The 15341-nt window shown below is 43.7% G+C and overlaps 1 protein-coding gene across 6 annotated transcripts in view; it reads left to right on the top strand.

The window, feature by feature from the left end:
• Positions 1 to 15066, top strand: part of PIR (pirin) — a 32581-nt gene extending 17515 nt beyond the window's left edge. For 3 of the 6 annotated variants that reach the window (XM_060273505.1, XM_060273504.1, XM_060273506.1), the window contains exons 6-10: positions 3651 to 3735; positions 9246 to 9290; positions 10294 to 10376; positions 13054 to 13120; positions 14700 to 15066. In XM_060273505.1, the coding sequence (XP_060129488.1) occupies positions 3651 to 3735; positions 9246 to 9290; positions 10294 to 10376; positions 13054 to 13120; positions 14700 to 14815 (396 nt within the window). In that variant the 3' untranslated portion in view covers positions 14816 to 15066. The remainder of the gene's footprint in view (positions 1 to 3650; positions 3736 to 9245; positions 9291 to 10293; positions 10377 to 13053; positions 13121 to 14699) is intronic. The other 3 variants (XM_060273509.1, XM_060273508.1, XM_060273507.1) reach the window with 1 other exon arrangement.
• The last annotated feature ends 275 nt before the right edge of the window (positions 15067 to 15341 follow it).

The following is a 15341-nucleotide window of genomic DNA, read 5'->3' as shown; positions in this document are numbered from 1 at the left end:
CTTCTGATTCATTTCCTGACCCAAGATTGCAATTTGTACGTTGACTCCGGTACAAGACTGCTTGAAATTTCATGTTTGAGGGGAACTGGTTTTCCTGTTTCTTTTTTTAAGAATAATGTGAAGGCAACATGGATTGGGTTGTATGAACTCTTGTTTAGTATAGGTTCACAGGGCAGGTTCAACAAGCAGGAGAGGTCTTGGGGGATCTTGTAAAATAATTGGAAGCCATCATCATTGGACAATGCAGTTTGTGTTTCATTAATTTACTTTTCATCTGATGCCTTTAGGGCATGTCTACACACGTAGTCATAAAGGGCTTTTTACCAATTCTTATAATCAAAATCCCTGGCATCTGAGTGATGGCAATGTAGGAAATTCTTTGGGAAAATGTGGCAAAGGGGATTGCGAGAGGATGTTGTTCTTCTCTCGTAAGTCCAGAATTGGAGCATCCAATAAAGTTGATAGTTGGGAGATTCGGTATAGATAAGAGGAAGGACTTCACACAGCACATACCTAAACTATGCTGCCACAAGATGTAATGATGGCAGCCAGCTTGGACAACATTAAAAGGAGATTAGACAGATTCATGCGGAATAAGGCTATTGGTGGCTACTAGCCAAGAGAGCTGTATTAGCTCCAGAATTGGAGGTGGAATGTCTCTGAGGACAACAAGCAGGAGAGGTCTTTTGCTCTCATTTCCTTGTGGGCTTCCTGTAGGCAACAGGTTGACCACTGGGAGAACTGGCTAGAAAGACCTTAAGTGTGGGCTGATCTTACATTCTTGTCATATAAGAAATCGTTGTTGGTATCAGGCACACCATAGTAGTATGAATTACATGGAAATTGTTAGTTGTAAAGATGATTGTCCGTGGCGACAAGAAGGAAAGGAAAAGATGTCCATGGGGACAAGACTGGAAGGAAAAGATGATGGTCCATGGGGTCACGAAGAGTCGGACACGACTAAACAACAACAACAAAGATGATTGTAGAACAGAGATATTTCTAGATTTTGTTTACATTGCCTTGGAATATATCTTGGTTCTCATGTCTCATTTTAAGAATGCTGACTGCAATGTCTGAAGACCTCTTGCGTTAGTCCATGATTGAAATGCAGGTCTTGCCCAAAAGGAGCACCTCCAGGGGTGAGAGGTTACTCTCTTTGCTAAATTAATCCCTGGTATCCCTGCTGAGCCCCATGGAGTCTGTGTGGGTTTGGAGGATTAGGTTACTAAAACACTGGCAAAGACAGAGAAAGAAATAGCTTTGTGCTCACTTTGCCTATTAAATTTGTTTAGAGGAAATTCATTTTCTCCAGACATGCCCCATAGGACTGACTTGCACACACAAAAGTATAATATTTCCATATAATATTTTAAAATGTTAAAATTAATTGCATTGCTTATTGGTTCTGCAGTTACCTCAGGGTTAGTAGCCATTAGTTTATTTATCTTTCATGAGTTTGACAAGTTTTAAACTGGATTAGACAAACTATTGGCTATCATTACATTTTATGGCAGCCAATTCTATAATTTGGGTGAAAAAGTACTTCCTTTCGTATATTCCCCAATTAAGTTGGCTGCTCTCTTCCAATTCTAGTTTTCCAGCTCTGAAGAATTCTAGTTTTCCAGTATCTGACGAAGTGTGCATGCACACGAAAGCTCATACCAATGACAAACTTACTTGCTCTCTAAGGTGCTACTGGAAGGAATTATTTTTATCTTTTTGAGATAGAATGACCTGAAATTTAGGCCACATTCAAAATGCTGGCAATTCTGTTTTCAGTCTCTTTCCTAATCCATAGTTTTTGCTTTTTTCAGAGCTGTCGCACTGAGTATTCCTTTCTTTATTTCCCTCTTCTCTCTTCAGTGAAGTCTTTCTTCATTAAGCCACGAGCTTGACAGCATAGCAAATCTTTTAAAAACTATCTGCAGAAGAACTAAACGAAGTGCTCTCTAAATCCTGCAGATCTTTATCAGAAAGTCGGGAGAAAATGCCATGTTTGTCATATGGACCAAGAGAAATGTACATACCTGAACCTGTTCCAATAGGAGTAATAAGATGGTACGATAAAGTCTGCTGAAGTACAAACGTGTATGGTGCAGAAAGCGCCCACCCATCCTAAAAATGGTTTAATCAGTGCTACCTATCCATATAAAGAATCTTCCTCTGCTTTACGATTCTTCAACATTCCCTTGAGACTTCACAGTACTTGGCTTCTCAGCTTCTAGGTCAGTGATGGAAAATCTCTGGGCATCCCAATGTAGTTGGACACCAGCTCCCATCGGCCCTTGTTGGCCGAGTCTGATGGGAGTTGAAGTTCAGCCACATCTGGAGGGCCACAGTTTCCCAATCCCAGTTCTAGGTTAAATGCAGGCAAGGTAGCCACTGATGCTGAAAGACCTACATTGTCTCCCAGTACGTTTCTGAGCACAATTCAAAGTGTTAAAGCCCTAGACGGCCTCGGCCCAGTATACCTGAAGGAGCGTCTCCACCTCCATCGTTCTGCCTGGACACTGAGGTCCAGCGCCGAGGGCCTTCTGGCGGTTCCCTCACTGCGAGATGTGAGGTTACAGGGAACCAGGCAGAGGGCCTTCTCAGTAGTGGTGCCCACCTTGTGGAACACCCTCCCATTAAGGAAATAAACAACTTCCTGACTTTTAGAAGACATCTGAAGGCAGCCCTGTTTAGGGAAGTTTTTAATGTCTGATCTTTTATCGTGTTTTTAATATTCTGTTGGGAGCCGCCCAGAGTGGCTGGGGAAACCTAGCCAGATGGGTGGGGTATAAATAATAAATTATTTTTATTATTGTTTATTACTAAAGAAGAGAGGCCTCCTGTTCTTCTCATAGTAGTGTAGAAGAGGGAATTTCAGCAAGCTTAGCTTGCAATGGCAAGCTGAAATTCTATCTTCTACACAACTTTGAAAGTCGCAAACAGCCTGCACTATTTCCGATCTGCCCACCGCATATGCAAGGGGCTATGCATTTTGGGATTCAAACATCTTGTGGGGAAAATTACACACGAGCATTTGGAGCTCATGCAATTTTTGTCTCCCCTGGAGACAATTTTCTTTGAAGGCAACAGTCCAAATATGGTGTCTATTTGAATGGGAGACCGTGAATCTTGCTCATACATTACACTTTTCTATGTCACCTCCCTGGACATGGGGTGGAAGTGGGAATTTTGAATTTCAGAACTGAGGCTAGCAGGAGGTCTCCCCCCCCCCAAAAAAACCCATTTGTTCTTGAATGTAAATATCCATCTCTTTTTTTGTTTTTACTTCCTTACCATTTGTTTGTTGTTCTGACTCCATGCAATTTCTTTAGGGTTTGTGGCTAGCATAAAAATGGCCTCTCAAATATTCTTTTTGTGCTGAGGTGGATTCTAATTGTTTGAAGAGTGGACTAAAATATATATAAATATGCACAATCTACAGGCCCTTGCGTAAAATTAACTCAGTGGCAGACAGTTATTTCTGAGCAGACGTGTATAGGGCTGCTACTGTTCTAGAAGTAGTCATCATGACCATTTACAACTGATAGCCTTATCCACCATCGTAATGCATTGCTGGTGAACTCCCTCTTTGTTTTGATGTGCTCTATGCTGATTTTCCTCCTCCTGAGATGTAAATTTTCCTTGTTGCTGTTCAGTCTAAGGTGTATACCCGCACTCCGACGCTGTATCTGGATTTCAAGCTAGACAAAGGAGCGAAACACACCCAGGCTGTTCCCAAAGGTAGGAAACGTTTCCTTCATCTCGTCAAAAACGGAATTTGGAGCAGCTTAAATGGTGATGCTTGAATCTCGTTAATGGTGTCATGTTGATGGGATGAGTTCCTAGCGTGGGCTTAACTTCCATTCCCATTTTTGGTTGTGTGGCTTGGGCCTTTTTACACGGCGAAATATCTGAGGGTCTGTTCTGCGCATAGCACTTTCCCCCCCACATGGATTGCCAAATCCCTTCAGAGGTATGGTACATAGTCAGACTTGAAAGACTTAATTGCTACAGTGGTGTGATCTCACTGGTGCAGCAGGGCCTCTGGTCCCTTGCCTCCCTCTGCACACACTTTAAATCCCCAACCCTCTGGAGCCAATTTGGGGGTTGGGTGTGGGGACTGAAGAGGACAGGAGAGGAATCTCTCTTGTGCACACAGACATCTGTTGTGCTGGTGCATGTGGTGCATGGCTTCCCACCTGGAAGCCCTGTTCAGTCATTTTTCCATCATGTGGTCACCATCTCATGAGGGGAAGGAAACACAGATTTCTGCGGGGTGAGGTCTGAAGCCAGCAGCCTGCTCTCCCTGTGTGGTTTCTGGTTTTTGAATTGTGTGGGGAGCCTCCAGACGTAGAGCACCCCCCCCCCCATTCCAGACCATTTCCTCTAATGTGTAGAGGGCCGCCGGGCCGCATGACAGGGGCAGAAGCAGAGGAAGGAGGGCAGCAAGCACAGCCAACACCCTTCGCTTTGCGCATCGTGAATCATGTAAGGAAAGAGGACTGAGTGAGTAGAATGATAGTGAAATAGGCAAATGCTCTGGACCCGTGGCTACACACATTGCCCACCACTTGCCCGGTAGCTCTTTCACAAGTTAATGGCTTCACTTTCATTCTTGTAGGAAAAATATCTGTTCCACTGATTTAGGGTCAAAGTGTTTGGTATGTGGGAAATCTGTGACCTGTTTTTATTAATGCAGCCGTTAATTCATTCCAATTTGATTAGAGCAGTTGGAGAATGGGAGATTTATTTATTTTTTTACCTTTTCTCTCCCGATCTAAATTATACTCTCAAATTGTGGGTTGCCAAGTGAGGTAAAAAGTGCAATACCCTTTAGGGGCAACTGACTGGGGAAATTGGGGTGAGGTGGGGAGAACGAAAAAGGCACATTTCCATTGCTCTAATCAGATTGGTAGCCTCTCGTGGCTTAATTTCATTTAAAGACAGAATGGCAGACAATCCAATCCCATGAACACGTAGTTCAGCCCCAGTTCTTGCAGAAAACAGATGGCTGCTGGCTAGATAACTGAGGTCAGTCAGTAAGATTTTTATGTATTGTAAATTCTCTGCCTCAGTTGCAAAGAATCCAAGTTTGGATCCAAAAAACTTATGCACACGCTTATCTTGCTACATATGCTATCCTGACTTTGGTAAGGCTCATTTGAATAAAGATTGCCAAGGTTATATATATAACCTTGGCAATCTTTATTCATATATATATAGTTGTTATTAAATGAGCTCAGGATCTGGAGTTGCAAAATCCCTTGGCGTTTGCCACACATGTTTGTCTCTTAGGTAATGGGCAAAGACTTAGTTGCAAATTCGCTCCATAAGATTTTCCAGTTATTTCTGTGAGAGATGGATGTTTGTTTCTGCACATTTGTGTTTTGTATGTAAACAAATTTATGTAAACTCTGGCCTTTTAAAGCAATATACTAATAGCCACTGAACAGTTAAGGAGCTGACACATAAATATATGAATAAATACACATTTACTATCTTTTGAACTATATCCTGAGTTCAAGTAAATCACTATTAATAGTAGTGGTTAAGAGCGGTGGACTTGTAATCTGGTGAACTGGGTTCGCTTCCCCGCTCCTCCACATGCAGCTGCTAGGTGACCTTAGGCTAGTCACACCCCTCTGAAGTCTCTCAGCCTCACTCACCTCACAGAGTGTTTGTTGTGGAGGAGGAAGGGAAAGGAGATTGTTAGCCACTTTGAGACTCCTTAAGGGGAGTGAAAGGTGGGATATCAAGTCCAAACTCTCCTCCTCCTCCTCCTCCTCCTCCTCCTCCTCCTCCTCCTCCTCCTCCTCCTTCTCTCCCCTCACCCCAAACTCATTGTCCTCCTAGCAGATACAGCCAGGAGCCTGGGCAATGGAAACTTATCACACAAGCCCTACTTCAAACCTATTTTTAATGGCAACAGACGTGGATGAATCAGACAGGTCCTGCACACATGTGCAGTTGTGTTTCAGCCTTTGGAAGGGAGTATGTGTCCTTTGTGTGTTAACATGTTTTAGTTTTGTTTCTCCTGCAATTCCTGGTGTTCCCCTGAGCCTCTGGATGCTTGTGTAGCCAGTTTTAGGTATATAAGTATCACCACTCACCCCAAGAAGCAGAGAAATAAAGGGGACTGGTTTGGAATGGCTGCTGTACAATCTATCCATGCCACAAAATAAGTTATTGGCCCACTGTTTGACTTCACGTCTTAAGCATAACTATATAGCCGCAAAATTTGACTTTCTAAGGCTACCTTCCAATCTGTGTCTATTTATGGATAAAAATTGTGGTCATTTAACTGGAGCTTAATGTGTCGGGATTTTCGTGTCTAAATGATGGGGCTTGCTGCTTGTTCTGGGATATGTGCCCAGAGAATGAGAAAGATATAACCTTGAAAGTAGAATTGCTGTGGCTGAAATCCATGTGGTTATTTCAGAGGTGCATCTGCATTTAAAAGAACACATTTACTAACGGTTGCAGACTAAGCAGTAATGTCTTAACAAAAAGATGAGCGCCGTTTATTTATGTTATGAATTGTTTCCCTTGAGGCCTCCCAAAGCAATTGACAGTACAGTGGAACCTCGGTTTACGAACACAATTGGTTCCGGAAGTCTGTTCATAAACCGAAGTGTTCATAAACCGAAGCAAACTTTCCCATTGAAAGTCATGGAAAGTGGATTAATCCATTCCTGACAATGGGAAACGCTGCGCTGTGCTCATTTAAGGAGGCTGAAAACCGGAGGGGGGGGTTTTCCCTTCGGAAGCTCTTACCTCGCGGGTAGAAAAGGGCTCCCAGCAGCAGCAGCAACAGCGGCTGCGGAGGAGGAGGCAGGTGGAGACTCCCGAGCCGCTTCATGGTGGAGACCCCTGCTGCAGCTCCCGCAGCCCCTGCATAACACAGCTTCTCCCCTGCTTGGCAAGCGGCGAGAGGCTTGTTGAGTCGTTTCATTGCGCCGCGGCGGCGGCTGCGGCTCTCCGTCCCTCTCGCTCCGCGGTGCTGGCGGGCGACCTTCCTCCTTCTCAGAGCAGCCGCCACCACCAGGCGCCAGGACTGGCCGGGGTGGCTCGCGGTGGCTCGCGGGGTGGCTCGTCGTCGGCTGCTTCTCTTGACCCTGTGCCGACGTCTCTCTCCACCCCGCAGGGGCGCAACGGTGAAGGTCCGGCTTCGCTTCTCTCGACTCCTCCGCGAGGCTGGGCCTTCGCCGTCGCGCTCCTGCGACGTCTCTCCACCTTCTCCGTCGCGTTCCTGGACGGCGCGAAGGTGGAGAGACGTCGAAGGAGCGCGACTGCGAAGTCCCGGCCTCGCGGAGGGGTTGAGAGAAGCGAAGCCGGGCCTTCGCAGTCACGCTCCTGCGACGTCTCTCCACCTTCGCCGTTGCGCTCCTGGAGGTCGCGCCGTCCAGGAACGCGACGGAGAAGGTGGAGAGACGTCGCAGGAGCGCGACGCCGAAGTCGTCCACCTGCCTCCTCCTCCGCAGCCGCTGTTGCTGCTGCTGCTGGGAGCCCTTTTCTACCCGTGAGGTAAGACCGGAGCGCTTCCGTGGCCTCGGAAACCTCGGGTTACTTACTTCCGGGTTTCGATCGTTCGCAAACCGAAAGTTCGTAACCCGAGGTGTTCGTAAACCGAGGTACCACTGTATAATAAAACATTTATGAAGCAGGTAGAACAGTTGCATATGAAAAACTAATTAAAAAACGATTATATGTTTTAAAAAGCAGTTTAAAGCAGCAGTGCATAGATAAAACCAATTCAGACCCAATGCAGGTGCCAACTGGGATAAAGAGAGCACAGTTTTAATCAGGTTACATGGCAATATTTTTTTCATCCATGTCAAAATGCCAGGCATTGAGCTTGGAAGAAACAGAGCTGGTGGTTAGGTTTTGCAAATAAGGATTTCATCTAGCTCAGGCATCCCCAAACTGCGGCCCTCCAGATGTTTTGGCCTACAACTCCCATGATCCCTAGCTAAGAGGACCAGTGGTCAGGGATGATGGGAATTGTAGTCCAAAACATATGGAGGGCCGAAGTTTGGGGATGCCTGATCTAGCTGGTGTTCTGGTGACTGCATCATTGTGTACTTTTTAAGCAAACAATTCCCATCAAACCAAGTAGGATTTGCATCTGAGCAAAAAATATTTACAACTGGGCTAAGAAGGAGCAAACCACCAAACAATGGACTGGGCCCACCAGTTAAATGCCTTTCCCAAGAAAAGGTCCATTTTGTGTCTCCTTCCCACAGAACTGCAGCTGAAGGATAAATGGTCACACGACAGTAGTAGAAGGCTAAGCAGTCTGTTGGAGAGGCCTTAGTGGGCTGGAGGTGACCTACAGGTCTTAAATTGTCTCCCAGTGTAAAAAGGTAAAAATGTATTGGGAAATGATTTATAATAAATTGAAAAAAAGTTTGACTCCTCCCTCCCCCCCCCCAAAAAAAACAGAGTCGTTTTTGTTGGGGATAACCCATACTGAAATTCTCTGGTGTCAGAAAAGGTTATTTATGTATTCAACAACTGCGACCTGTGTTTTGTTAGCCCCAAAGGAAAGTGAGCGAGGTCCTAACTAAAGAGGATTGGCAACTTGAGTTGACAGAATAGGCACAACTTGTGGATTTAACACATAGAAAAAGAGAGCAAGAAGAACATGCATTTGAAGAAGACTGGAAAACATTTATTGAATATATGGAAAGTTTTCAGCCGAAATATACAGCTGAAAATGCTGGCAGCATTAAGATAAATTCAACAGAGTAAATAATTTTTGATGGATGTAAAAGTGGAAAACTGATTTGAATGGTTATAGTAAAATATACAGAGATGTATGATATGTAAAATGAACCATGGGAAGAGAAGAAGGGAAGCCATTGGATATTTTAAAGTTTGCAAAATGTTTATTTGAGATTGTAAAATAGAAAATTTAATATTTTTTTAAATAAAAATAAGTTGCCTCCCAGTAAGCCTCTTAAAATGCAATAACTTAATTATTTATCCTGTTGTTAAATAGAGCAGTTGATGAATACATTGGAAAGTCCAATGTATTTTGCAGTAGTGCATGTGTCTCTACTTTGGGGAGGTGTCGTAGCTTGGTAATAATGTTGTTTCATTAGTTATGTTACATCTGAAAATAAGTAAAATATGGTTCAAAAATGGAACCTTTACACCTTGCAAATTACAACCTTGCATGGCCCAATACAGGCCTCTGTATGTTTAAACTGTCTATGTATTTGACAATATTTTGCCCTTTTACATTTCAGGTTGGACAGCGTTTATTTACACGCTCTTTGGTAATGTATATGTTGGTAAGTTGCTTGTTGACTCCACCCTGTTTAGATTACTGGAAACTGCTTCTGTTTTTGAGAACCATTTTTTTATTTTCAAAAGCTAGTATGATCTGTTTTTAGGGGTGAAATGGTATTCAGACTGTTGTAAATGTAAAACAGGCAGCATTTGCTTGCTCTGTAAAAATTGCTGCTTTTAAAGATTAGCAGGTGGCTTCCTATTGGTTTATGGTCTATAAAGCCTGCTACGGTCTCTGCACAGTATTTCCTAGAGATTGCTGCTCTGCCTATGAGCCCACCTATCTATAAACAATAAATCTGTGGTTGACCCTTGTTGAGGGTCCTCGTGGCACAAATGAGCCACCTTAGTTGCCACAGGTTGGAGAAAGCTTTGTTTGTTGGGTAATGAAGCGGTTACTGTACCTGCAGAGGACCATAGTGATGCTAGATATCCTTTCACAGAATCAGAGTTGGAAGGGACCGTGAAGCTCATCTAGTCCAATCCCCTGCAATGCAGGGATTTTTTACCCCATGTGGGGCTCGAACCCTGAGATTGAGTCTCATGCTTTGGCTGAGCCATCTCAGCTGAAGCATTTATTTCAAAGTAGAAAACAGATATTGCAGGGAGAACTGTAAATGCCCCTTATAGAACAATCCTATACTTGGAGGGAAGACACATCAAGTTCAGTGGGGCTTATTCAGGTAAATGGTTATAGCAGGCACCCCCAAACTTCAGCCCTCCAGATGTTTTAGACTACAATTCCCATCATCCCTGACCACTGGTCCTCTTAGGGATCATGGGAGCTGTAGGCCAAAACATCCGGAGGGCCGCAGTTTGGGGATGCCTGGGTTATAGCATTGCATGCTTGGACATTGTAAGTCTTACCTTGCAATGAAGTTGTCTGCCTGGAAATTTTCGTGAAAGGTTTCATTATTCATATATGTTTCTGAAATAGTGTGAAATAGCCAGTACCTATTTGGAAATGTTACACAATCACCTCTTGAAAAAAACACCTTTTTCCAGGTCCTTCTGATGCTCAACAAAAAATAGAACCGCACCACACTGCTGTGCTGGACGATGGAGACTGTATTCAGTTTGAAAACAAGGTATTCTGCAACTAATCTGTCTCCCCCGGAATGCCTTCAGTAGATTTTAACAATAGTAGACTGGGTCAGAATAAATCCCAAATAAACCGCCTTAGCAAGAACCCCCAATTAAAGTGTTAAAAGAGCTGCTGAACATGTCTTCATTCCCTTCCAATGCTAATCGTTTAAGTGTCCTTTGCTTGCATGTGGTGTACAGTTGCTTGGTTGCAATTCTTGAGAAGCTATTATTCTGCAACAGCCCATTGACTCTTAAGTGAGGAAGTGAACTGGATTTCATCGGCTTCATTTATTCTTACTCTTTGTATTTTACTCCCCACACCCTTCAAGCTGCTTAAACTGCAGTTTGCGGAGTGCTTTCAGGTGTTCTCTACAATGGAAAAGAGGTGTATTCTGGGATACATTCTGACTCAAGGTGGCCCTGAATAGCAGTGTGTCTTCTAACAGAAGTCTTGACGACGACTTCTATAATACAGATCAATTCTTTGCCCACCTCTCTCTTCAGATATTCAGTTCAGCTACACTGGAGGATAGGAGGGGCTGAGTTTTTATATCTAAGCTCTCCAGGCAGCCTCTCACATGCTGGTTATGATATAGCGGTCTTCGAAGAACAGCCAGAAAAAAGAAATTGTGTGGCTGATCTTTACAAAACAGGTTGAGAATTGCTGAGCACATAGTAGCTGCCTGGCTTATTCCTAGACATATCACTGTACACAAAGCAAGGAGCTGGCCCAATGGACTCTTGACCAGTGAGCAAGGAACAGAGGCAGCAACAATATTGTATGTTTGGATGTGCTGAAAGAGCTCCCCAGATCCCCTAGAACTGAGGCTGAATTTTCCTTGGCCCCTTCCTGGTAGGGACAGGGAAGGACTCTTGTCTGAAACCCTAGACAGGCACTGCAAATCACTGTACACGAGAGTGGCCCTCTAGATGTTATTGGCTCTGAATTTCCTTCCGCTCCAGCTAGCTTGGCTGAAGGGTTAAAGGAGTTTTAGTCCAGCAACATTTGAAGAACCAAAGGTTCGCCAGCACTGATGTAACCGGTGCTGTGTTCTGACAATAGAAGGTAGCTTCCTGTGTTGAATCAAGTTGAATCAAAAGCACCTCCTTCAATCTGTTCAAGTGATTACCGATATAGGAGTGTGCAGTTTCCATTGGCCTCATTCACACACCGTGGCAGACATACAACTCAAATGGCAGCGATCCGGCTCCTTCTTCTGCCAAATTGCAAAGAGACAAATCTCAAGCAGTGAGCCAAGACCAAACCATTGTATAATTCATGTTGGGGAGTAAGATGGTTTGTTTTGCATGCCCCTTGAATCCAACTTTTCTTTGTATGCTTAATCGTCTCCAGGCTGGAAAAATAGGTTATAGGTTGTTGGAAAGAGCGGTTTATTTCGTGAGTGGAATCATAGGAAGTTATAATTTGCTTTCTTAAAAAATATATTGTCACTTCTGCTTCTGTGCTTTTCCTAGAAAAATTGAACCTGACATGATTCAAAAGTCTTGTTTATTTTTCGGTACAGGCTACACCCTTATGTCTCAAGACAGTTTTGCAATACTAAGACTACAATAGGGTCTGTTGCAATTCTTTTCTTACATAATATCCAGCAATTTATCTTCAGTGCAGCCAGATTCTATGAGCCTCTGCTGAAGAGACAGTGCTGCTTTGACAGGGTAGTTTACCTTAAAAGCTACAACATGCCATAACACAGGAGTGGGATTCTTAAGAGGCCTCTTTTATCCTTAGCAGAACTGCCACAGCACAGTAAAAAGTTCTATAGGTTCCAGTGGGAGGCCCTACACACCAGAAGAGCCTGTTGAATCATTTTCTGACCATTGAAGTGGACTCTAGTCCACAAAAGTTTATGTCATAATGAATTTGTTACTCTTTCAGGAGCACTGGAGAACTTATTTTTGCTGTGACAGACTATTTCTGCTACCTCTCTGGAATCTATTCTAACAGATGTTCAGCCCAGTTATGCTGAGGGATGCTCAAGAGTTGGGGTGGGGAAGTTTCCTTGTGGAAAATCTTGGGCGGGGAAGCGTTGTCTATTTGTATTTGGCCTTTAGCTCTCACCAAGCAAAATGCGCACAACTGCCCCCTTTGTTTACATGTTTAAATTCTCCATATATTTTATAACAACTTGCATGTGGTCCATAATATTGTATTTAGATAGGATCCAAATCCCACTTTAGGCACAGGGCTAGATGACCTTCCAGATGTCTTGGTTATTTGGGTTTCACGCTGACTTGCTTGCACAAAACTTACCAACAGGTTAGATTCTACCTGGTCTTTATTGAGCATTGATTCTGGTTTTTTGTGGGGCAGTTATACTATATCCACCCTGATTTGCATGGTGTTTATTCGCCTTCCCACTAACCATTTGTTCAGTCCACATGGAGAGGCCATGGGTCATCGCTTGGGACAAGCGCCAGCTCATCCTTCTCCCCAAGCTTGGCAGCGGTGGGGAAAACAGTGACATTCCAGGATCAAATCAGAAACTTGGAAGGCTTTCATAATTCTGGGACTGTCCCTGGAAAGTCGGGACACCTGGAGGGTATGCTGAGACACCACTCTTGTGATCTACTGTATTGTAATTTGCTCCTGCTTTGGGTATCTAATCTCAAAATGTAATTTATATGCTGCTGATTGATGATTTCTGCTCATTCTTTTAGGATCCTGAAATGAGCCATTTTGTCTTGGTGGCTGGGGAGCCTATTAAGGAACCAGTAGTGCAACATGGTAAATATCTGTTTATCAAGTCGTCCTCTTTTTAAACAAATGGGGCAAACAGAACATATTTTCATCTTCAACTTCAGGTGCTTATTCTGGAATATCTCCCCCCGCCCTACTGATGAAAAATCTGCAGTTGAACATCAGTTACTTCCCGCTTTGGCCTTCCCCTGGTATTTATAGGGATATGCCCTGTTTGTAAATCATTGTATTTGAGAGGCCTTGCTTGGAATCTTACGTTACAGTTGTGTTTTGCTCTTGGGAAAACAGGCTGGGGTTTGAGCAGTCAGATCATTTAGATTATTTCCCCAGTTGAAGGATGTATCATGTTACAGTGTGCATTAAGAGATTTGTAAATAAATTTTTGAAAAGAAGTGTATAAACATTGGAAAGCAGAGTAAGTAAATAAATGTTACCGACCTCCTTGCAAAGGGACTCAAATTGTCATATTGACGTTGTTATATCTTACCATCATTGCACAAAGCTACTGGCAAGCAAAATGTGAGAAGGGGAGGGTGGGTTTTGTGGAGAAGAACTGAGACTGTTACTTCCATGGAATTTCAGTAACTTGCTTACTTTAGAGCCATCTGCATTGATGCAGTGCTGTACATGGCACATAAATGCATGGGTGGGGATGGTTATGTATGACAGTGTGAATGATGTTGTGTATACGTTTGTCGGGTTGAGTCCATGCGTTCCTTCAAGTAAACACATGACGTATGAGTGCATATGATCTCAATGCACACGCGTGTAAAGTGACTGGAAACTTGTGTGTGCTGTGTCCTGAGGGGGAGGGGACCCTCTGCTTCACCTGGATCTGCAGGTCTTTGTCTGCAAGTGTCTGTGGAAACAGTTCTAGAGAAGACTTGAAAGTTGGAAGCAATGTGTCCCTACCTCTGCCTTGCTTTGCCCTCTCCACCAGTTGCAAACCGTGGCAAACTCTTCCTTCGTTTACAGCATGGTGGCTAACAGTCTGTGGTCACAGGGCCACAGTCACCCATGGCCAGTCCATCAAGGGCTGCATACAAGCAGTGGGTGTGCTCTCACCCCACAGCCTTATCAACCAACCAATCTGATGACCAGGGAGGGGACTGTTTGCATCCCATCAGGGCGCTGTGCTCCACCCATCCACCTCTGCTATGTCTACCTCATTTCCCCCTCTTTTTGTTGCAGTGACCAAAATCAGTAGGGGCAGGGGGCAGGAAAAAAATTGTTTGGTTGGGGGCCAGATGAGGCACCCAAAGTATTGATTAGCTGCTCCTGATTTATAGGGTTAGATCTTCCACTTCCACAGCCAGCGTGTGTGGAATCCCCAAGATTTCCCTTTAATGTGAAGGAGAAGGGAAAAGAAGAACCTGTCGCCAAATGCTAGGGAGCAATTTGGCAATCCTTTCTCAATTGCTCACTCAGCAAATCCTTTGATGTGGTGGCAACCTCTATGCCAACCTTCAACACAGCTGAGCCCTTGGGAATGAATCTGGGGACCAAAAGGAGGAGAAGGGATGAGATGCAAATCGAATTCATGTACAGAAAGCCTAAAGCCCAGAATAATTAAATACTACACTGAATTTTGCAATCTATATCGTAGGTCCATTTGTGATGAATACACAGGAAGAAATTCAACAAGCCTTTGATGACTTCAGAAATGCAAGAAATGGATTTGAGAGGGCCACCACTTGGAAATCAAAGATTGGAAACAAATGACGTGGGGTAGCAGAACCCAGGCTGGCTGGCTTTTAAAAAAATATATTTGCAGCTGTACACCTTGATCTTTACTGCATTTACTGATTCCATTTGCTATTCCATTTGCTACATTAGTACTGATCATGTGGGCTTGCCAGATTGAGCCCAAATAATATTTCTAGTATGCCTAGAGCCAAAGTTAGCTATTAGAGTGTCGTAGATGGGTACAGCTGCATTTTTATTACTCTGAGATATACATGATATATAAACATTCTGTTTATCTGCAATAAAAAGTTTTCATCTAAAACGTACAGTCTCATGCCCTTTCTTTGTAAAAGCACTGCTTTAATAAATGAAAAGGCTTTGCCAAAATCCGTACAACACAGAAAACCTAAAGGGTGTGTGTGTGTCTGTGTGTAGCTGTAGGAGTGCACCTATTGTAGTATGTCAACTTTGTAAGACCATGTGTTAAAATTTCATGTTTCAGGTAATACCTTTTAAAGGAATGGTGGCAGACATTGCATCGGTTAGTTTAGTAAATGCTACA

The sequence above is a fragment of the Zootoca vivipara genome, chromosome 4 (genome assembly GCF_963506605.1).
Source record: "Zootoca vivipara chromosome 4, rZooViv1.1, whole genome shotgun sequence".
NCBI lineage: Eukaryota > Metazoa > Chordata > Lepidosauria > Squamata > Lacertidae > Zootoca > Zootoca vivipara.
The sequence above is the reverse complement of the archived record's forward strand: the minus strand, read 5'-3'. Positions and strand labels throughout refer to the sequence as shown.